Consider the following 23,155-nt stretch of genomic DNA (forward strand, 5'->3'; position numbering starts at 1 on the left):
ACACCATCGGAAGTCCTATTTGGCTCAACAATACGTCTGCCAAGTGAGATAAAATTTGGAAGTGTTCCAAACGAGCCATATGAAATGGATGAGTACGTAGATAACCTGAAAGGAACACTGGCTGACATTCACCAACGGACAAGGACAAATATAAAAGCGTCTAGTGACAGGATGAAAACAAGATATGACGCACGAGCGACAGCAACAGGGTTTCAAGAAGGAGAACTTGTGTGGTTTTACAATCCCCACCGACAAAAGGGACTATCACCGAAGCTACAACAAAACTGGGAAGGCCCTTACACAGTAATAACCAGAATTAACGACGTGGTTTACCGTATACAAAGAGGGGTAAGAGGCAAACTAAAGGTAGTTCATTGTGACCGTTTACATCGTTATAATGGTGATAGAAGCAATGGAGTTGTTCGGGACGAACAATCCTAAGAGGGGGGCAATGTAACGATGAATTACTGAACTACTTTTAAGATAAAAGTCTGAACACACTACCTACTACTGCAAAGGTAGAAATGTGAACGGACCTTTAGTAATTAAGAAAAATATCTCACTGAACACATCTAAAAATATCCCACTGAACATCTTAAAATATCTCACTGAACACATCTCAAAATATCCCACACTGAACACATCTCAAAATATCCCACTAGACTGGAAGTATGAAGTGCCCTTCCTGGAAAGGAAGTTTCGAGAGACAGGGACGAGAGCCTTCGAGGACGTTCTCGAGTCTCGAGATTCCGGTATAAAAGGCAGCGTAGACACCGACCGGATACAGTTTAATCTTGAAAGTGAAAGAGTACAGTACAAAGTGAAATAAAGTGTTGCGAATTGTTAGTAGTAAATAAAGTGATTTAAAAGTGTGTTTGTTTGAGCGAATAATAAAAGTAAATTGAGTTGAAATAAAAAGTGTTCTTATTTGAACGGAAATATAAGTGAAAATTAAATAAGTTTTATTGTGAACCCGGAATAAAACATTACAATACCATACAATCTCTTGATTTCCACAAACTTATGTTATTAATATTGTTAAATTCATAGAAATAAATCGTTAAACGGTATATTACGCCATTTTTACTGCGAAATAAAAATTTACCATAGGCAAGAATTATTTTTTAAATCAACTGTAAAACCTTCTTCGGCAAGTTTACGAACGGACAACAAATATCCCCCAATTTCTGGAATATACAAAACATTATGTAAGGTTACTGAAGATACTTGATTATTCTGATTGAGAAATTGTATGGTTCCACTTCCTCGTCCTTCAGTTTTCACTTCATTGCCATTCGCAACATTTATTGTTTCATGATGTTTCATATTTAGGTCGGGAAAGAAACGCTTGTTGCTTGAAATGTGACAAGTAGCTCCAGAGTCAATAATCCAGCCACCCACGTCTTTTGAAGCCATGAATAAAAACTCAGGACTCGTTTCAACTTTGTTTGCTTTATGTGCTTGAGTATGATCAGCTCTAGATTTACTTGCCTTTGACTTCCACTTTTTGTATTGAATGCAATCTTTCTTGAAGTGACCTTTTTCTTTACAGAAGAAACAGTTCCTTTCTCTTTTGTTTCTTATTTTTAGTGAAGATTCTTTGGTTTCTGTACTTGCTTCATTTCGACGACTGAACTCTTCCAACAACTTAGACTGGACTAAATCATAAGTCAAGTCTGCCTCCGGACGTGTCTCGAGTGCAGTAATGAGAGTATCATAGCTTCTTGGCAAGCTACTAAGAAGCATAGCAACTCTCCAAGTTTCAGAAAGCAATTCTTCACCGATGTCTCGCAATTTATCAAATAACTCCGTCATTTGATTTATGTGATTCTGAACATCACCACCTTCTTCTAATTTCAAGTTGCAAATCTTGCACATCAAATGGACCTTATGACGGAGAGTGCTCTTTTCATGGTAAGTCTTCAGAGCCAACCAAGCATCTCTTGCGGAAGACGCTCTTCTAATATGAACAAGCTGTCCATCTTCCACCAGCAAACCGACAAGTGCCTTCGCCTGGTTGTTTGCCTTTTCCCATTCTGATTCAGCAGCAACATTTTCCGCAGCGAAAGTTGGCTTCGCTTTATTGACGACATCCCACAGACCTTCTTTTATAAGCAAAAGTTCGAGCTTGAACTTCCATATTGAATAATTTGCATTATTCAATTTAGTAAGATTGAACTTCGTCCCTTCAGCCATTTTGAAATCAAATTGCAAATAAACAAAACTTCTTATATTTTAAAACGTGATTTTATTTTTAAAACGTGATTTCTGGGCCAATAACCTGTAGAAATTATAACCAGCTCAATTTATAAAAAGAAGAAATTAGTTTATTTCTGTTTAAGAACAATTAGAAGAATGAAAATATTTAATACATAAAAGTCAAAGTACAAATGCAAAGCCTACTTTTCTAAAAATCAATTTGACAAGTGTTTCTAAGAACACAGTGTGTAAATGTATCTCCAACATAAGGACCTATCAGATTGTTGACGAACGGCTTCAGACGCTCACATAGTACGACAGAGAGGATCTTATAGGCGATGTTAAGGAGGCTGATTCCTCTGTAGTTGGCGCAGGTTAGAGGGTCTCCTTTTTTAAGGATCGGACATACGATGCTGAGATTCCATTCTGTGGGCATGCTTTCCTCCGACCATATTCGGCAGATGAGCTGGTGCATACTCCTGACCAGGTCATCTCCTGCTCCTTTAAATAGTTCGGCAGCAAGGCCGTCAGCTCCAGCGGCTTTGTTTGACTTAAGCTTGGATATGACTGCCTTCACTTCTTCCAGGTCGGGGGGACGGAAATGTTGGCCTTCATCGTCGATATTGAATGGTGCAATGTGCAATCTGTCTTTGGGCGGGGTTGGCTTCGTCATCGCCATTGTAGAGATTGCAGAAGTGATTGCAGGAGTGATCTTTCCATATTCTCTACTACGATGTTTCCCTGTTGGTCTTTGCAGGCTTCAGTTCTAGGTTTATAACAAAGTAATTAGACTTTTAAAAAAGCAATAAAAATATCTATATGTGGTGGACTCTTTTCCCACTGTCATTTAATTGAACAAAAAACATTTAATACTTCCATAACTCCTCTTTAATTATTATTCAATACCTGCAATTGTATTTTTCATTTGAAAATTTTATGTTTAAAAACACACTCGCTCACAATCAATCTCCTAACAATACTCACCAAATCACCATAAATTACAAAAAAACCTTAAAAAATCATTTTTCTTTCAAAAAAAAAAATCGAAAAAGTCTACCTTTTTTTATTCCATCATCTTTAAATCCACCTTAATATAATAAATATCACCCAAAAGCCTATTGTTTCAGCTCAAAATATTTATATCGACCATGTCTATACAACATCTACAAAAAAAGCTAGAATTTTTTGAAACCAATCAATTTTTTCACCAAAAAAGTACAAAAATCAATCTTTTTTCAATTTAAGATTGTGTAACTTGTAGAGCACCTACAGTTATGTGTGATATATCAAATAAAAGGTTATGTTATCAGCATGTGTATTAAAGTTAAATCAAATTTTTATGTGCACTACATCAAAAGATATAACGTGTGTAGAAAAAGAACATCTTTGTACCGTTATCTCAGAATTTTGAATATGAAATTAATTGAAATTAAATGAAATGTACAATTATAGTTTATTTAATTACCTATCTACAGTGCAAATTTCATTCATTTATCTATTAAAACAAAAAAGTTATAACAAGTTGAAGTCGTGTCGCGTTTTCGTTTCATCTTGTTTCAAATCACTACGATACTAAAGAAGTTTTCACATCAAAAAAAATCCAAAAAATAAACAGCTGACTTTGAACTTGTTTTGTCACACCACACTCTTTACCACAAAAAAAAAACAAGTGCATTATATGAGCCCATGTATATTTAACATCCACTTTGTAAAAAATTTAATTCAAAATTTTGATTTTTAGAAAATCGACTTTTGTCCAGTTTTTCGACCAGAATACTCCTATGTTCGTCGCCTCTTTCCGCAAGTTATGATGCCAAAATTCTTAAAAGTTCATTAAACAGTAGTTTGGGGCAGACAATACTCCTGGCTTAAAATAGTCGTAACAATTATCCGACTTTGACCTGATTAAAAATTTGTAGGCCATCTTTAAGTGACGGGTAGAAAAGAAAAAGCACACCTCAGCAACTAACGTACTTGTAGCTTTGAAAAATGACTGGGAGAATAATCCTAGTTCTATTTTATTTAATTTTGCCTAGTCCAAGTCTCGTTGGTGCCAAGCAGTCTTCAAAAGAGAAAGGTTACTGAGCAAAATATTAACTTTGAAAATTAACATTAAGAAATCCGGTTAGTTTTTCACAGCTGAAATTCTGACTTTACTTCATTTTTCAAAGATAAGATCATTTTTTTCTGTTGAAATTGCTTAACTGATATATAAACGACCTAGAAAAAATATTAAAACAATATTTTATACCAGTTTTGTGTTATAAAATTTCAATTGATGACAAAAAAATCCGGAATGTTTTTAGCAGCACTGTAATTAGATCGAGTTTTGAATGGGTTCAGTGATATACAGGGGGGTCATTCCGTAATTTTGAAAACGATAATCGAATCGATGATAATCGTTTTACGGTTTGAGAATCTTTAAAGCTATTTTAAGTCAATTCTGATTCAATATTTTCTAAATAGTTTATATAAATAAAAGTTTTCGAATCCTTAGAAGTCGTATTAGTCTAGGTGATTTAGTAGTTGCCTCTTACTCGGGTGTCTGAGGTTCGATTCCAGAAATTGAAATTGTTTTTTTTTTTTTTATTTTCTCAATAATCGTCAATAATCGTCAACAAATAAACGATAGCTAAATAGGTCTCGTTTTTGGAGAATTTATTCGTTTTTGGATGCAATATTTGATTTTTTAATAGTTTATTCCAATCACCGATTAATTTGCAAACTCCACTAACAAAAAAAATATTAATGATTAATTTCTACGAATAACCATAATGTTAGAGTTAATTATTTTAATATGTGTAACAAAACACATGCATTTTCCAAAATTATATTAAATGTATGTAAGTTTTGACTTTTGGGTCATTAAAAAATTCACATTGATCCAGCTATAGCAAAATTTTTAGACGCATTAATTTTGGAAAATGAAAATTTTCAAAAATTATATAGGTACGATACGGTTAAGAAGGCAACTTAGAGACAAATCAAATACTTTGTCTCTTCCAACGCATATGTACATAAGTGTGCATGACCATTTTGATAATAATTCTCACAGATTTTTTCAAAACTTTCGCCTATCCAAAGAAGCGTTCGTTTTAGTATTAGAAACTATTAATTTAAACAACGGCCGCCGTTCAACATACATTCCGCCTATATCTTGTATTAAAAAACGAAGTTTTTCACCTATGAGGATGTACATTGGCCATCTAATAATCACAAATTTCACAAAATTTCATTTAAATTGCTTTCTGTGCATCGTTGTTAACATCCTCATAGGTGAAATATTAAGGGGTAATAACACCTTGTAAACCATGAAATCGAGCGTCATATTCATCACCGTATAAAACAAAGAAGAAATATTATTTTCTTTTGGTGTTTGTTTAGTTTAATTAAGTATATTAATAGGTAACAAAATAGGCTAATATTAAATTTTTTAATGATGTGAAATTTTTTAAATGGCGATGTAGTTCAGGATGATAGTAAAATCCTATGCTCCCATCGGGCGACCAACTAACTCCTACAGTTTTTAACCGATGGGGCTGAAATTTTGTGTGGAGCTTAAAAATACTATTCTCTAGTGAAGTACGTAGGATATTAATTTTTAAAGAAATGGCATTAGTTTGAAAAAATTATTTCATTCCAAAAAACAAAATTCGTTGAAAAAAGACCATAAAATCGTTAAATTTTAATATTTCAAAAAAATCCTACGTACTTCACTAGAGAATAGTATTTTGAAGCTCCACACAAAATTTCAGCCCCATCGGTTAAAAACTGTAGGAGTTAGTTGGTCGCCCGATGGGAGCACAGGATTTTACTATCATCCTGAACTACATCGCCATTTAAAAAATTTCACATCATTAAAAAATTTAACATTAGCCTATTTTGTTACCTATTAATATACTTAATTAAACTAAACAAACACCAAAAGAAAATAATATTTCTTCTTTGTTTTATACCCTAATGAAAATGACGCTCGATTTCGTGGTTTACAAGGTGTTATTACCCCTTAAGTGGCCCAATATCTTAAAATGAGGGTTACATATTGTACTAACAATCCTTTTAATTTTATCCTTTTATCACAAACCGCACAATTATTTTTCATACTTTTACTTTTGCACCTCACTCCTCCAAAACAATAATTTGTATGAAAATTTAATACAAAATTAAAGCAAGTAATTTAAGTTTTGCATGAAAATTCAATATTCCATGGTAAATATAATTCATTTTTTGATTATTTTTGATCCTCATACTATGTTTAAAATATATATGCAGTTCAAAAAAATGCAAAAATTTTCCATGTGGTGCAATGGTACCATTTCAAATGTGTTTTTTATCACTTAAAACAAACACCCTTTAAAATGAAATATTTTGATGAGCATATTTTATTATTTTTTTATATGGTATGGTAAACGTGCGTACAAAATCTTATCAACCTACCACTTTTTTTGCAAGGAGTACTTGGTAATATTCTGACTCTTGCTTTTTGAGTTAAAGACAATTCCTAAAGAGTCCAATAACTTTTTACATCATGGTCGAGACATTTTGGTATTAATTTTATTCGATCGGGCGTTAAGAAATACCTCGAAATCATGTATCATATTAATAAAATTGTTTTATTACTTATACTATGATATGCAATAAAGAAAGTGCAACACAAAAAAACCCTTGTATCTACCCTTTCAGATGGAATACAAGGTGGCCCAATATCTCATCAATATCAAAATAACTCTTATATTGATTTTTATTATTTAATTACCAATGATATAAATTTCATGCTTTTATCACAAAGTGCACGATTTAGATGCTAAGCCGCCTCACTAATTAAAATAATTTAATCTAACATTATGGTTATTTGTAGAAATTAATCATTAATATTACTTTTGTTAGTGGAGTTTGCAAATTAATCGGTGATTGGAATAAATTAATAAACACTATTAAAAAATATTGCATCCAAAAACGAATAAATTCTCCAAAAACGAGACCTATTTAGCTATCGTTTATTTGTTGACGATTATTGAGAAAATAAAAAAAAAAACAATTTCAATTTCTGGAATCGAACCTCAGACACCCGAGTAAGAGGCAACTACTAAATCACCTAGACTAATACGACTTCTGAGGATTCGAAAACTTTTATTTATATAAACTATTTAGAAAATATTGAATCAGAATTGACTTAAAATAGCTTTAAAGATTCTCAAACTGTAAAACGATTATCATCGATTCGATTATCGTTTTCAAAATTACGGAATGACCCCCCAGGTGTTTCGGGGTCGCCAAAATATTTTTTCTCTCAAGGGGGTCATGAACTCAAACAGTTTGAAAAACACTGATGTTATGTCGTTTTCTATTTGCTTTTGAGTTTTTTGTTTATAAATCTAGAAAAAACTAGATTTCATATTCTATTACTCCAGTCAAAGCGTCGGAAAAAAGGGCCTCACCTTGCGCAGAGAGGCACTGTCAGTTTTTATTTCATGGATCGATAGGGGTATATTTAAAAGGCTTAAACCCAATTTCTCACCACCTGATCATTCTTTTTAGCGGAGTTATTCACAAAAATGCATTTTTTGGGATATTTTACTTCTAAGCTAATATCTTTGCTCCAGATTGTCGTAGACCAAAAAATAAACATACATTCTCTTTCTTATAATATTTTCTATCGTTGTATGTAATTTCATTGTATTTGAGTGAGTAAATACAAAATGGCAGCCATTTAAAGTCAAATTCTTGCTGTTAAAAAACACATTTTTGTCATTATTTCGAAAAAAGCTTATGTCATGATTGACATTTTTCTAATTTATTTTGTAGCCCTATTCATGTCCTGCATTTTACAGAAAAAATCAACTCTTTATCACCAAAGATGGCCGAGCAATTGATAAATGAACGCATGCAAAACCGGTGCGAAAACACCCAAAAATATCGTTTTTTGGGAATAACTCGGCTTCAGAGTGTCCTACGACAAAAAATAAAGCTATTAATTGTTCGTTACAACATTTTCTATCGATTTGGTGCACATTATTTTTGTTGAAACAAATAAAAAATAAGTTAAATTAAGTCAAAGACGTTTTTTTGTTTAGCAAACTTTTGCCTTATTATTTTATAAATAGTGCAAGTATTTGCTAACAAAACAAAATACCCTTTAAATTATCTACAATTTAAAAAAAAAAATTAGCTCTCTACGACCCACACGAGCCGAGAAATTAATTTTTTAAAAAAGTTCCAAATGCCCAACGAAAAACATGAGACAAATCCTCTTATAACAAGAAACAATGAAAACAACCCCTCTCACTGAGAACTATTATTCGACTTATAAACGGGAATTTTTTTTTAATTTTCTTACGGAATGATGCTTTCTTAAAATTATAATAACTCGGCTCGTGTGGGTCGTAGAGAGCTATTTTTTTTTTAAATTGTAAATAATTTAAAGGACTACAACAGTATTTTATTTTGTTAGCCAATACTTGCACTGTTTATAAAATAATAAGGCAAAAGTTTGCTAAACAAAAAAACGTCTTTGACTTAATATAACTTATTTTTTATTTGTTTCAACAAAAATAATGTGCACCAAATCGATAGAAAATGTTGTAACGAACAATTAATAGCTTTATTTTTTGTCGTAGGAGACTCTGAAGCCGAGTTATTCCCAAAAAACGATATTTTTGGGTGTTTTCGCACCGGTTTTGCATGCGTTCATTTATCAATTGCTCGGCCATCTTTGGTGATAAAGAGCTGATTTTTTCTGTAAAATGCAGGACATGAATAGGGCTACAAAATAAATTAGAAAAATGTCAAAATAAATTAAAAAAATGTCAATCATGACATAAGCTTTTTTCGAAATAATGACAAAAATGTGTTTTTTAACAGCAAGAATTTGGCTTTAAATTGCTGCCATTTTGTATTTACTCACTCAAATACAATGAAATTACATACAACGATAGAAAATATTATAAGGAAGAGAATGTATGTTTATTTTTTGGTCTACGACAATCTGGAGCAAAGATATTAGCTTAGAAGTAAAATATCCCAAAAAATGCATTTTTGTGAATAACTCCGCTAAAAAGAATGATCAGGTGGTGAGAAATTGGGTTTAAGCCTTTTAAATATACCCCTATCGATCCATGAAATAAAAACTGACAGTGCCTCTCTGCGCAAGGTCAAATGACGCTTTGACTGGAGTATATTTGCAGTGGAAAATCTGAGATTTTTACACAAAAATCTCAAAAGCAAATAGAAAACGACATCAGATTCATTTTTTTGAATCTCAAGCCGCAAATAGATCATGGAATTTGAGATTCTTCCACTTTTTTCCCTCTTCATCCGCTCTTTCAGCTGTCACAAATCTGATTCTAAATTCCGTCGATAGAAAACGACATAAAGTATCTGATCGAAATGCTTCTCGTATAATTTTAAATGCAATAGAAGCATTAGGGCAGAGTTAAATTGGCCATGAAATTTCAAAATCAGCCTTACATTCAAGAAAAAAAGAGGAGAAGGTTCTCAATTCGTAAATATTTTTCTTTAATTTTAAGTTTGACAGTTCAGGCTCTTAAAAAGAAAAACGCCTTATTATGACTTGCGAATTTTGGATATGGGCAGTATTCAGCATAACAATCAATTCGGTGAAAACGATATTGCTGCATTATCACTTTTATGTTGGATGCATTACGAGAACACGTTGTAGTTTTCTCATCGGAATACTGCAACATAAGGGTTTGCCATATCAAACGTTCGACTCGCGAGTTATAATAAGGCCATTCCACTGAGATGATTGTTTTCATATAATTGTATACTATGCCACAGTAAACGCACCCATTTAACTACTCAGGCCAGCAAAATCAACAAAAAATTTAGCCAAAATTACTAAAACAATTAAAATATGGTAATTTTTCATAGGATACTCGAGGGAGCTGGATATGATTTCAATAAGCCCAAACTAAGTTTGCCGTGCCATTCGGCCCTAGCGAGGTAATCCGTCAGAGTGGATTTTGTCCGATTTCATCCGAATTTGAAAGATTTTACCAGTCGGAAACACACCTCGAAGCAGTGGCGTAGATAGGGGGGGGGATCAGGGGGATATATCCCCCCCATTGGAATCGATAAATTGTACAGTATAACCAGTCATGAACAAATAAGTTGAAGAAACGCACTCTGAAAAAACGCTATGGATTTCAAGTTCTTGATTAGCTTAAAGGTTATAAATATGGTTACCAACTCTCGTTGCCAATAAGTCGGTGTTTCAAAGAGTGAGTTTAGACTTGGTCTAAGCTATTGAGCTCGCCAAAGATTGAAGGGATCAACTAAAAATTAAACGGGCAGAAAACGACTCATTTTCGAAAATGTTTGTAGTTTCGAAAAAGTAGCTGAAGTCCTTGACATAGGCGTTAAACATAAGAGAATAGGGAAGCGACAAAAGAATCATTCGAACCCTTCGATTCAAAGAACAGAAAAGAATATTTTCGTGTTACTATTTTCAATCTTTACCTCGATTTCTATGTAATGGGCCTCGGAGAAAAATGTACAAACCATGAAAACATACTAGAAGGGTTTTCGGTTCTGTCAAAGGATTCTTCGTCTGAAATAGACAAAGCAGCTAAAGAGTTTAATGAAACTGTTTAGTTTTACCACACATTTGGCTCAAGGACCATCTTCTATTCTTCCACAGAGAAAACTAGACCACATAAAATAGAACAAACACAATAAGATTTCCTTATGATTTTCATCCAAAAAGGAAATATTATTTAAGCAATCGGGTTTTCCTTATTCTTTTGAAATATGTACTTTTGTAGGGTTTTGCCAAGAAAAAAAAAAATAACATTATGTCGGGGATCGAACTAAAGACCTTAACTCTCTAGTGGCACATCTTCCACCTTTACCAACTCAGTATAGAAATATTGGTCACAATTTTTGTTCTAGTGCCAAGTTGAAAAATTCGAAATTATGAAATTTTTACTAAAATTTTAAAAAGATTTTCTCCATGAAAATAATATTTAATTACACCGGCACACAAAAAAAAAAGTGTCATGTACCAGGAACCAGACCTATCTTTCTATATGTTTTTGGACCCGCTGAATCCGAATTTCAAGTCCGTTTGGCACTGTCACCCTCCAGTTTTGAGTAATATGCAAAAAAACTAAAAAAAAAGGAAGTTTTTTGACTTTTTTGGGGTCTTTTTTACACTTTTCTCAAAACTGGAGGGTGACCGGGCAAAACGGACTCGAAATTCGGATTCAGCGGTCCCAAAAACATATAGAAAGATAGGTCTGGTTCCTGGTTCATACAACTATTTTTTTTGTGTGCTAGCGCTGTCGCGACATGTCGCTGTCATCCCCGGCACACAAAAAAAAAGTTTCATGTACCAGGAAGCAGACCTATCTTTCTATATGTTTTTGGGCACGCTGAATTCGAATTTCAAGTCCGTTTTGCCCGGTCACCCTTCAGTTTTGAGAAAAATGCAAAAAACTCAAAACAAGTCATAAAAATTCAAACAAAATGCACGCACAGCTCAAAACTGGAGGTTGATGGGGCCAAACGGATTCAGCGTGTCCAAAAACATATAGAAAGATAGGTCTGCTTCCTGGTACATGACACCATTTTTTTTTTGTGTGCCGGTGTTATTAATTGTTGATTTTAATAAAGTTTTTTCATGAAACAGTTTAATAAGAAAATCTGTTAGTTTTAAGGTGGTCCTGGTCATATTTTTCTCTGTGTGAAGAATTAAAAACTCAGAAAAGATAATTGATCAGAAGGAATAATACTTCCTTTATGAACTCATTGAAAGCGCTCGATAGCTGCCCCGAAAAAAGTTTTCCTAACATTTTATTAAAGATATAAGCTACACTGCTGGTTTCAACTTCAACTACCTAAAAACTTTATCCAATTTTAAGAGAATAAAAACAGTACAGAGAAGCATTATTAAAACTTAAAAACATATTTGCGGACTAGATCTATCCCCCCCCCCCCCCCCCTTAGCGAAAAGCTATCTACGCCACTGCCTCGAAGCATATTTCGTATGAAATCTGAGAATTTCCGCTCAGACGGATTAGCGCGCTAAGGCCGATTATTTTGATGCACCTACAAGAAACTTTTACTATTCGAAGTCATCAACGCAAAACAAGCTTTTCAGGAAAATCATTGAAGATCATTTATTTATTTCTTGGCTTTCTTAACATCTTTAACACCATCTTCTGGGTTATCGGCATTTTCTTTAGCTTTCTTGGCGCGAACTCCTACCAAGCGAGCATCGGATCGGGCCTGTAATAAGTAAACACCAATTAGGTAAAGTCAAGTTTTAGTATGATTCACAGCTGGTATACCTTGCGGAGAGTGGCGAAGGCTCCAAACGACTTCTCTTCATTAGTAACATCCTTATAGGTGACCTCAGGAACAGCCTTAGTTAGCGGCATAATCCTCTTCGATTTAAGTTGCTCAGCTACCTTACATTCCTCAATAGTAGATTCACCCTTGGCAATCTTCTTCTCGTTGATCGGGAAGAGAACTAACTTGCTTCTGTATTCCTTCAAACGTTGGATATTAGTTTGACGGGATTCAATCGACTTGTTGCGACGCCTTTTGTCAACTGAGATACCAATTGACTTGGCAAATCCAGGTGTTAATTCGGCACCCTAAAATAAAGATTCTTTTTATATTGAACAAATTCTCAACATTGAGTCTGTACCTTAAGTTCTTCCAAGGTAAACCCTCTACCTTGACGTATCTTAGTGTGATAGCGAATAGTTGGGCATCGGACTACTGGGCGAAGTAAACCTGCAGCTGGGCGAGGGAATAGAGCCTTAGCTTTCCTTACCCTGTTTTGACGTCTTCTTACTTTCCTTGCCGGTTGGTTGAACCATGTCCTCACATGGCGTTGCCAATATTTGTGGAAATGAGCATTTGGAATCATATTATTTCCCTTCCCCATCTTGTTCAAAAAATGATCTATAGAAATGTGTAAAATTTAGCAATTAGACTACACTACTTATGTAAATAACACTCAATAATTTAAATTTTCAAAACAAAACCTTTTTTTAGAAAAACACGCACCTAAACTTTCTGACGGCAAATTTAAAAAGGAAAAGGAAATGGGCACAATGTTTCAAGCAACCATTTTGAGAACTATCGCCACTCATTTCGTTTACATGCAGGATTCGAATGTCGAGTTGAATTGAGATTTTCAGATTGGGCTTTTAAGCAATCTGTCCTTGTCTTTTACCTTTCTATCATAACTGTTTATTAAAGGAGTACAAGAAAAAACCAACCAATCAAATCAATTCTGAGGAAAACAAAACATACATGCATAATTTATAAACACATGCACGCACAAGCATAAAGGCCCCAACCCATAAACAAAAAATACCAATACCAAGATAGGTTCACGACATTCACCACACCTCGCAGCTTGTAGGCAAACGTCAGTTGACCGCCGAGTTTCCAGTCTTGGTATTTTTTGTTTATGCCCCAACCCATAGAATCCGTTGCGTCCATTCCGTCGAAGTTTTCAACTGACAGCTCGATAAAATACACACGGTCTTATGGGAAGCGACCCATAAGCGACGGATCGGACGGAGACGGACGGATTCGACGGAAGAAGTAGCCCAACTTTCTACTTTTTCATCCGTCGTATCCTTTGACATTGGTTGTCAACAATAGATCAGTTCGATTTTCTGGTTCTGAGTGCACACCGGAGAATTTCAGAACTAAGAACTGAGTTCTTTTCTTCTCCGATTTTATGAATTGTGAACTTTAATTGTATATTTGTGAAGAAAATTTAATAAAAGTAACATTTAATGATATATCTAATAAATTATATCAATAAAATACTCAAATTCTGTTGTAGAGTTCAATTTTACTGTGCCAAAGTCATACCTACAACTCATAATTTGTTAAAAAAAAATTGTTTTTAACTGAAGAGCAAGTACCTAGAGGAAATCTAGTCGTGCATTTTATTTTATTAAAAAAAAGAACAACAATAGTAGTTAAAAATTTCTTGCATCAGAACTTCCTTAGTGCACATTCAGCGATAAAATATCGAACACACCTCGGAATTTGACGTGAGCTGTCAAAAAACAATCCGTCGTACGACGTATTCTATGGGTCACCCTTTTCTGTCCCAAACTTCAACTTCAACGGATGGATTGACGGAACGGACGCAACGGATTCTATGGGTTGGGGCCTTAAACACATACGATACTTTTCCTCAAAATTAGGTCTGTTTGGGTACTGAATAAAACAGAAATATTTCTACTTTTTTCAACATTTTTAACCCAATTCCTGTTTGGGTACTCTGAAAATGTGCATTTTTCCACAAAAAAGATGGCCGCGAGAGAGAAAACAATTTCCTCTCTTCTTGCGAATTTCTGCCCAAAAAATTTCTTCGGCCAAAATCTGAAATTTGTCAAAGGTAGTGCTTTCTCTGTTTTTCTTTATTTTTTCTTGTCGCACAACATAAACAAAACAAACTACAAACATGGCGGTGTGGCTTTTTTCTTTGTTTTTTTTTTTATTTATTAAGTGTTAGTGGTGTAATACTCATGATAAATTAATATTTTATAAACAAAAAAATAAAAAAAGTTTTTTTAATGCTTTTAATTTCTCTATTTTTTTTTTTTTTTTCAATTGTGTTTATATTTTTTGATGAGCAAAACAAAGCATGATACAACTACTAAAGATATGGCATTGCGCATGTTTGGTGTTGCTTTTCACACTTTTGTGCGCCTCGAAGACGTCACTGAGTTGAGGCAAGTAGGTATTTTTGGCGGGTTTTCACTCTAATTCCTGTTTGAAATATCGTATGTGAGGTCACACAAGTTGAAATGAAACAAAACACATTTATTATTGGACGAGTATTTATTGACAGTTTTTTGTGAAAGTTAAGAAGAGACTGAAACTATATTAGACTGACGTTGCCAGCATCACAAAACATTCTGCCCCCAGGGTCGGACTGGGGCATAGGGGCCCGGGCGGCAAAATGATAAAAGGGGCCCGCGCCGCCGCTGCATCCTCCAAGGAACTAAAAAAAAAGTTACCTACAATAGATACCAAAACAATTTTAATTTTTGTTTTGGCTCCGAAAAGGAAAGTATACTCTTATCAAGATTTTTGGTGCTTCGAAACCTAATTTTTGCATATATTTTTTCCGGAATAACTTTCTGTATAATGATTTTCAAATTTTTGAACTTGCAACTGCAAATAGGCAATAGCCCTCAGTAATATGTAGGCCCGAATTTAGCGATAACCTTATTTTAACAAAAAATTAAATATACATCTCTTCCAAATTTAAATAAAATGCACGACTGGGGTCGCACGTACTTGCTCTTGCAATTCAAGGCACTTTTAGGTTAGTTTACTTGTAGGTTTTACGAGCTGCCTCTATAAGAATTTTAAAGAAATTTTGTTGAAGTTGGGGAAGAGCCGACATTTAAGGCAAATTTTTTTAATGAAAAAATTTTTTTTTATTTTTTTTTTGGAAAAAATAAAAATGCAGTTTTATTGCAATAGCTTTGAATATTACGTCTGCAAAGTTTAATTAAAATCGTAAGAGCCGTTTTCGAGTTATTTGGTTTAAATTGAAAAATGTGTATGGGAGGTACACTTTCTAAGCGAGATATAAAAAAATAAAAAATAAACCAACTTTCAGAATTCCATAAAAATCATCTGTGCCTACCAAATTTGAAGAAAATCCATCCACGCGTAAAGGCTGTGGAAATGTGTACAGATGTACGTACAGACGCACGGACGGAATTGTGAGACCCACTTTTTTGGAATTCTCCATCATAGTAAGGTTGGTTTTGATTAAAACCTCAAAATTTTTTTTCGACACGAAACCAATACTTGTCCTATAGAGCAAGTAAATAACGCAATGATTTTAAAATCGACTAAGTTACAGGTTCTTATTCAATTCCAGGTTAAGAAGTTAGATGTATGTTTTATTACTACATATTATTTATTTTGTTGCTAAAATCGAGTTTTGCTAGATTCGAGTCTATTACTAAGGGCCCATGAGTTTTAGACTTATAGACAAAAGAATTATTTAAAATAATCCTGTATTAATTTAAGAAAAAAAAGGTGTATGAAACTTGTTCTTTCCTTTTAAAAACTTTTTTTTTTATTTCAATAAGTTCTGAATTTTAACAAAGACAAAATAAAAAATAATTTTATTTTAAGTGTTTGCATACATTAAGAAATTCAGAGTTTTTTTTTTAAACTGGAAACATTCGCTTTCATTTTCCCCTGTGTGGAGAAGCTCAAAAAAGATCGCCTGTGATTTTGGAATTGAAATAATTTAAGTTTGTATTTGGAATTTGCAAAACCCATTTAATTTGTACAGGGGTCCAATAATGTTAGGTACAAGCAAGATCCGAGGACAAGTACGGTACGCAAAAAACCCTTTATTTTGTATCTATTTTGTTTCTGTTGATTCAAGTCCTTAAGATAGATATCTTAGGTGAAAATGAAGTAACTGAGTGCACATTAGAAATACCGCAAGAAATCGATTTTAGAAATTTGGTCGGGGGAACCCCATAAAATGTTCCGCCTTTTTAGATAACGCAGATTTTTAGATAACCAAAATTTCAGCTCTATTGGATTAATCTAAATGGTGCCGACACTCGCTCAAAGTAACAAAAATCTCTGTTTTTCACTGTTTTTCGCAGAAAATTAGCTCTAGCTCCCCAACAGATGGGGTTATTTTCACTTTCTATGTATAAAATTAAAGGTACTGTTGTTACACATAACTCAGATGCTAAATTTGTCTAGTTTTACTAAAAACAAAAAAATTGTCATCAATTTAAATTTTCAGTACTTACCTCAAAAAAAGCTGAAGTGCAAACTCGATTTAAAATAACAACTCGATTAAAAATAACAAAAAAACAAAACATTTAACAGATTTCTAAAAAACAAAATACTTAATATCGTGTTATGCCCACTTTTCACGAGTCGATTTTAGCCGCACGATATGTCGTTCGACTACACTCAGAGAAAAATGTTGGTAGTCCCAAAAGTTTTATACTTTGTCCCCAGAATATATGTGGGTTAAAAAATTCCCAACAACATGTTCTTAATTTAAGAATGTAAAGTGTTATAACAAAATATTAACAATTTCATTTTAAGAATAAAATGTTGAACCAACAACTTATTTCTTTTAAAACCAAAAGTATCAACAATAAAATTGTTGTATTAACAAAATATTTTTGAATCAAGAATTGAAGTCTTAACTTTATTCAAGAATGCATTGTTGAGCAAACAACAATTTTTTTTCTCTGAGTGTAAGATTTTTTTTCTATAGGGATTGTCACTTTAGTCGCCTGCGACTTACGTTCACACGAGTCGAAAAGCTTCGCCGCACGGCAAAAATCGACTCGTGAAAAGTCCCCATTACATTTCTTATACATAATTAATGAAGTAAATAATAAAAAAAATTTATCAAGAGATTTACTTAAAGTAGTTTTCGAAGCATCGCATACAATTTTCGGCACTCACAAGCTACTTGAAGTACATCTTTAATTAAAAGGTTATTAAAATCGGTTATTAATTTGACTCCTCTTTCTGCCATGTAATTTACGACTTTAAGTGATTGCACTTTTTTAAAGCCTTCTTTAAAAGGAAAAACCAAGGAAAAACCAGGAAAACCCGAAAACCAGTTTTTGTGCTAAAACGCTCGGCTATCAATCCAGGCATAGCGGGTTCAACCCCCAGTGGGTGCCCTTTTTTTCAGTCAATTTTACTCAGTGCTTCTATTGTTGATAAAATTATTAAATATTATTATATATTATACGAGAAGCATTTCGATTAGATACCTTACATCAATCTATAACATAGAAAGTTTCATTTTAAATCGAGTTTGCACTTCAGCTCTTTTTGAGGTAAGTACCTACTGAAAATATAAATTGATGACAATATTTTTTTTTTGTAAAACTAAACAAATTAAGCATCTGAGTTATGTGTAACAAAACTACCTTTAATTTAATATGTAAATAACCCCATCTGTTTGGGAGCTAGAGCTAATTTTCTTCGAAAAACAGTGAAAAAACAGAGATTTTTGATACTTTGAGCACTGCACATCTTAGGTATCTGTTTGTTTCGTTGTTTATTTCTTATGTCCTGTTTCTTCCCTAAATGCAATCTAGCGTGGGGCCCTGGCATGTGTACAAGGGTAAGCACAATTGTACACCCCTGGGGCCCCAAACCTTTTAATTTCTTATATAATTATATAATAACTTTCAAATAGTTAGAGTAAGGGCCTGCATTTGTTGAACGGGTCCCTTTTCTTTGTTTGAAATTTGTATTTGTACTTGTTTTTTACATGTTCCTTATGTATTTTTATTTTGTAACTATGGAATAGCTGAAATTGGTGTAAATTCATTAATTTTGGTGTAAAAGTGAGGAAATTGAAAAAATATGGTGTATTTCTCAAAATTATTGGAATAAAAATTATACCACTGTCTTTTTTCTTTTCTGTAAAAAATTTAAACATTTTTAAAGATTCAGTGCAAAAAATACACCTATATTCAGTTGTTTTTATAATATACCATTAATGGTGCATACAATTATTCGATTCTGAAATCAACCAAAACGGTATATATTGTACACTCTCTTTTTTGTAGGAAGTACACCCTGTGGACATAAAATTCACCAGAATGCAAAAGTGGGAGACGACATATTTTTCAATGGCCTACATTTAAAAAAGAAGACAGCGATTTATTATTATTTTACTATAATAGTATATTTATCGACCTTATTATCCCGCATTCTTGGTTTTTTCGATTCGGTACCTATATAATATTACAAAAGATGTAAAAACAACAAAAAAGTGAATAAAAATTCATTTTCATTTATTTCATAAGAAATGGTGTGAATAAGAATTCATCAAACTGTTTGAGGTAAAAAATAAACTTTGGCTCAAATTTTAAATCAGAATAATTTAAATGGTGTATTTTATCCATAAATTTATTGTGTATTTTTCAATTTCAAAGGGATAATTTTCACCAAAAACCAGATTATTTAATATAGGTACCACTAGCTCCGTTTATACACCAAAAATCGGTATATTTTTTTAACCACCGCACAGTGGCCCGTTTTGACTTTTTTGATTGCAAAACGAATATCTTCTAAACATATAAAGATATCGCCACAATTTTTTTTATCTTGAAGGAAATTTCTAAGGCTATGAAAATTGTGAGTTTCAAAAAATAAACTTTAAAGGGTGTTTCAGAATTTGGTGTTAAAGTAAGAAGTTTTAGATAAGGTTGTAAACATAATGGTATTTTGATATACAATCGTCAAAAATCAATTTCTGAAGTACCTAATCTGAGTTAAGTGACATAGTGGGGAAAAAGGAAAGGAACCGATTCGAGTGAAACAGTGGGGAGAAAAGTATTTTTTTTTATTTTTATGCAATTTTTTATTTTTCTTTATAGAAGAGTACATTTATAATGTATTTCAGTGATATATTACAAGTCAAACAGTGAAAAAAGATAAAAGTAACACAAATTAACATAAATAAAAAATACTAGATTTCTTTAAAACTATCATCTAATTCCGGGGTAATTGTAATAAACTCATCATTTCTGGAGAGTATTGATCCTTTCAGATCTTTTTGATTTCTTACATGCCTTAAGAAGAAATAAGTGTATCCGATGAGGTTGTAAGCCGAATCCTTGAAACTTTGCACGTATTTTGATATCTGTACTTCTTGTAGTCTTTAATTTTGCACACTTGGGCTTCTTTTGACAGTTCTCCAAGTGGAAGTGGTTGATATTCGATGATATTTTGACTATGGACCAATATTTTGTGAAGAGTAGGCATGAGTAGTTTTTCAGGATACCTTTTTTAGAAGCTCTGCTGTTTTCATGGTATACTCTCCAAATTTAACTGCATTCACTACTTCCCTGCAATTCAAAACATTCAGTTTGCATCTGATTGTTCTCCTTGAAGTGTTTCCATTATTAGTATTTCCATAGCCTTGCTTTGGTTTGTCCACAACAAGTCCAAGGTCATCTCGAAAACGCGTTTGGATCGCTTGTTTTCTTCTCTTTTCCATCTCCTTGGTCCCTATAGATTCATTAGAATCTTCTCCTTCTTATCGAAGGGTATACGTAAGTTTCAAAATAAATTCCATGCATCTGATTCTAGCATGCTTATGTTGGTCCTGATTTGATTCATCTTGATGGTTGAAGCTTTTCTGTGTCCTTTTGCATATCGGACATATGACCGCGTAGACTTTGTTTCTGTCAATTTGTTTAAAATTTTTCCGTCAATCATCAGGCAGATATAAACTCTTCACAAGTCCAAATGTTGACAAGAATTTCAAACAAATTGTTATGCGATGTATCCATTTTAAATATTTTTTTTTCAACTATGCGACTGCTCTTTTAAACTTTTAATGATAATTTCATCTAAGTGTTTCATCTTTTTATACCTTAAAAATAAATACGGGCCCTATTTCATAAAACTACAAGACTAATAATTATTTGTGAATTTACTTGTAGCTTGTAAATTATCAGCAAATTTCTGTTTCATAAAGAATTCAAATAGACTAATAACTACAAGTATCGTAGACTTGTAACTACAAGCAAATTTACAAATGAGGCGAATGTTTCTGTTTCATAAACATATTTGCGCAAAAATTTATTAGTGATAGACCTGTAACTACAAGCGAATTTCTTACAAGAGTAGAAAGACTAATAAAGAAAAATATGGAGTCTAATTTTGGATCATTTGCTAGTGTTGTTGACATTTAATGGAGGACATTAGGTAGTTAAAGTGAAATAACAATGCAGTCTTTTTAATTTTAATGATGCCAAAAAGTCAAAAATCTGTTCTAGTGACAAATAGTCTTGGCTTAAAAATCTGTATGTATTCATCTCCCTGCAATTAGGTACCATCTAAAATAGGAGGTTTCCAGTGTAGCTGTTAGCGTTTTATATCCATTAAAAGTGAAACAACTTGAACTTAAATTTTTGATACAGTAGGAAGGATTCATCTTGGTGCCAGTCATTTTTAGTCTATATAGTATTTTGCCCAAAATAAGACAACAAAATTATATGCGTATATTGCACTTGAATTTCCATATAACCTAATTATTGAGACTACAATACATATGAAACATAAAATTTAAAGACCCTTTCAAAAAATACCAATACCTAATTTTATAAATTTAATAAACTAACGAGTAATTTGCACTAAATTTCGATAGTTTCATTAGTTTTTGAGTTACGTTGCACGGCGCGGAAAAAAATGCGTTTCGAGAAAAATGCGTTTCGAGAAAAATGCGTTTAAATTTTTCGTTACCTACTGCATTCGATTTTGAGCGCATGGGTTTGAAGATTATCCAGGAAAGTTTGATGCTTCATATAACGCTAAGACCACTAAAAATAGTTTTTTAGATGGTAAAGAATTTTTTAAACAAAAAGTGCAAAAAGTTCCCGAGGGATTTTTACACTTAACGCGGAAAAATAGTGAATATTAAATTTGGTTATTTATCCTTAAAGATTAATTTACTTATAGATAAATATTTAATTAATTTATGGGTACAAGCTTTTTTGACGAAAATTGCAATAGATGATGTGTTTTGCCAAGTAATATTTAGTGCATCAATATTTTAATTCAAAGGAATTTCACAACATTTTGCCATTCAAAAATCTAACAAAACAACACTGATTCATCTTTAAAACTCAATTTCATTTGTTTGTATCTTTTTTCTCAAGAAACATAGACTTTTCTATCGCCTATTATTTAAACTAAATGTTAAGACCATAATCTACCAAAACCAATCTTTAAAAATCAAGCTTTTAGCTTTTAAAGCCAATAATGTTTATTATATTTCAAAAATATTCATCATAATATTTCGTCTCTCGCTGCTGCTACAGAAAGTTCGAATATTTGTTTATTTTTGTTACCCTGGTTACACTTGTAGTTTTTTAGAAGCAAAATAGTTTGAATTCGCCAGACTACAAATCAATCAAAATTTTTATCAAACAGAAAACTACAACTCCATACTTTATTTGTGCTTGTAACTACAAGTCTACAAGTACAACACTAATAGTTTTATGAAATAGGGCCCAGCACTAAAAAATATTCCAATTGTTTTATTACTTAGAATTTTATGACATCCCATGAAAACTATCTGTATATCTTTATATTAAAATATTAGAAAATTCTTAAATCCGGTAAAAAGCACTTATCAATTAATTAAAAGTGCATAGTTAATTAAAAGTTTTATAAGAGGTTTTAAAAGAAATTAGCTATAAAACCTTTTCAAAAAAATTAGGTTTTTCCTTTTAAATAAAAAATCATGTTATTAAAATCCACCACACACAAAACAAAGAACTCTAATTTTCCAAGATTTTATTTTCACACATTAAAAAAAAATGTCGAAAAAATGATTGACCTTATCAAATTAAATCGCTCTAGCTCAGTTGGATGCAAAATGACGCAGCTGAGCTTTTGGATTTTTTTTAAGAAATATATAAGGATTTTTAATCAGTTGAGCTTGGTTTCATTACGTAGGAATCTTGTTTTTCTATGCAATTTGAAGTCGAAAAAGTGTGCAAAAAACAGTGTTTCAAAAAACATTAAACTAAACAATTAAAAAATAATTTTTTTTTTTAATTTTTGGTTTAAATAATTACACAGCATTTGAAAAAAAAAAAAAATCAAAACGTTTTAGAGGCCCACTTCCTAGTTTTAACACTCAAAGCTAAGAAAAAAAAAAAAATAAAAAAAACAGATTTTTTTTTTTCATAATAAAAAATTATTAACTTTGACTTGCTCTATAAGGCACACCAATAACCCAAATTGAAAATTTTTTTCGAATACTCGAGCTCCAAACATTTGTGAATCCAGTGATCTAAAAAGTTTTTCATTATAGACCCACCCGAAAATTGTATATTGCAAGCACTTTTGCCTAAATGGGCCACTGTGCACCGGAGTTTATTATATACGAGCAAATGGTGTATTTTTTATA

General features: G+C 32.5%; 1 protein-coding gene across 3 annotated transcripts; it reads right to left on the reverse strand.

The window, feature by feature from the left end:
* Positions 1–12,312: 12,312 nt before the first annotated feature.
* On the reverse strand, positions 12,313–13,358 carry LOC129906278 (60S ribosomal protein L13). Of its 3 annotated transcripts, none has more exons than XM_055981965.1 (4): positions 13,237–13,358; positions 12,872–13,131; positions 12,510–12,818; positions 12,313–12,447 (listed from the first exon to the last, which is right to left on the reverse strand). In XM_055981965.1, the coding sequence occupies exons 2-4, from the start codon at positions 13,112–13,114 to the stop codon at positions 12,343–12,345; spliced, it is 657 nt and encodes a 218-aa protein (XP_055837940.1). In that variant the 5' UTR covers positions 13,115–13,131; positions 13,237–13,358; the 3' UTR covers positions 12,313–12,342. The 3 variants fall into 3 exon arrangements, with proteins under 3 accessions (XP_055837940.1, XP_055837942.1, XP_055837943.1); XM_055981967.1 differs by having other exon boundaries at positions 13,215–13,325; XM_055981968.1 differs by lacking the exon at positions 13,237–13,358 and having other exon boundaries at positions 12,872–13,155.
* Positions 13,359–23,155: the final 9,797 nt, after the last annotated feature.

The sequence above is a fragment of the Episyrphus balteatus genome, chromosome 1, assembly GCF_945859705.1.
Source record: "Episyrphus balteatus chromosome 1, idEpiBalt1.1, whole genome shotgun sequence".
NCBI lineage: Eukaryota > Metazoa > Arthropoda > Insecta > Diptera > Syrphidae > Episyrphus > Episyrphus balteatus.

Coding starts and splice junctions, on each gene's coding strand:
- LOC129906278 (XM_055981965.1), bottom strand. CDS start 13,114: ATGGGGAAGGGAAATAATATGATTCCAAATGCTCATTTCCACAAATAT. Junction 12,819..12,871: donor TTACCTTGGAAGAACTTAAG/GTACAGACTCAA, acceptor TCTTTATTTTAG/GGTGCCGAATTAACACCTGG. Junction 12,448..12,509: donor CCTTCGCCACTCTCCGCAAG/GTATACCAGCTG, acceptor TACTTATTACAG/GCCCGATCCGATGCTCGCTT.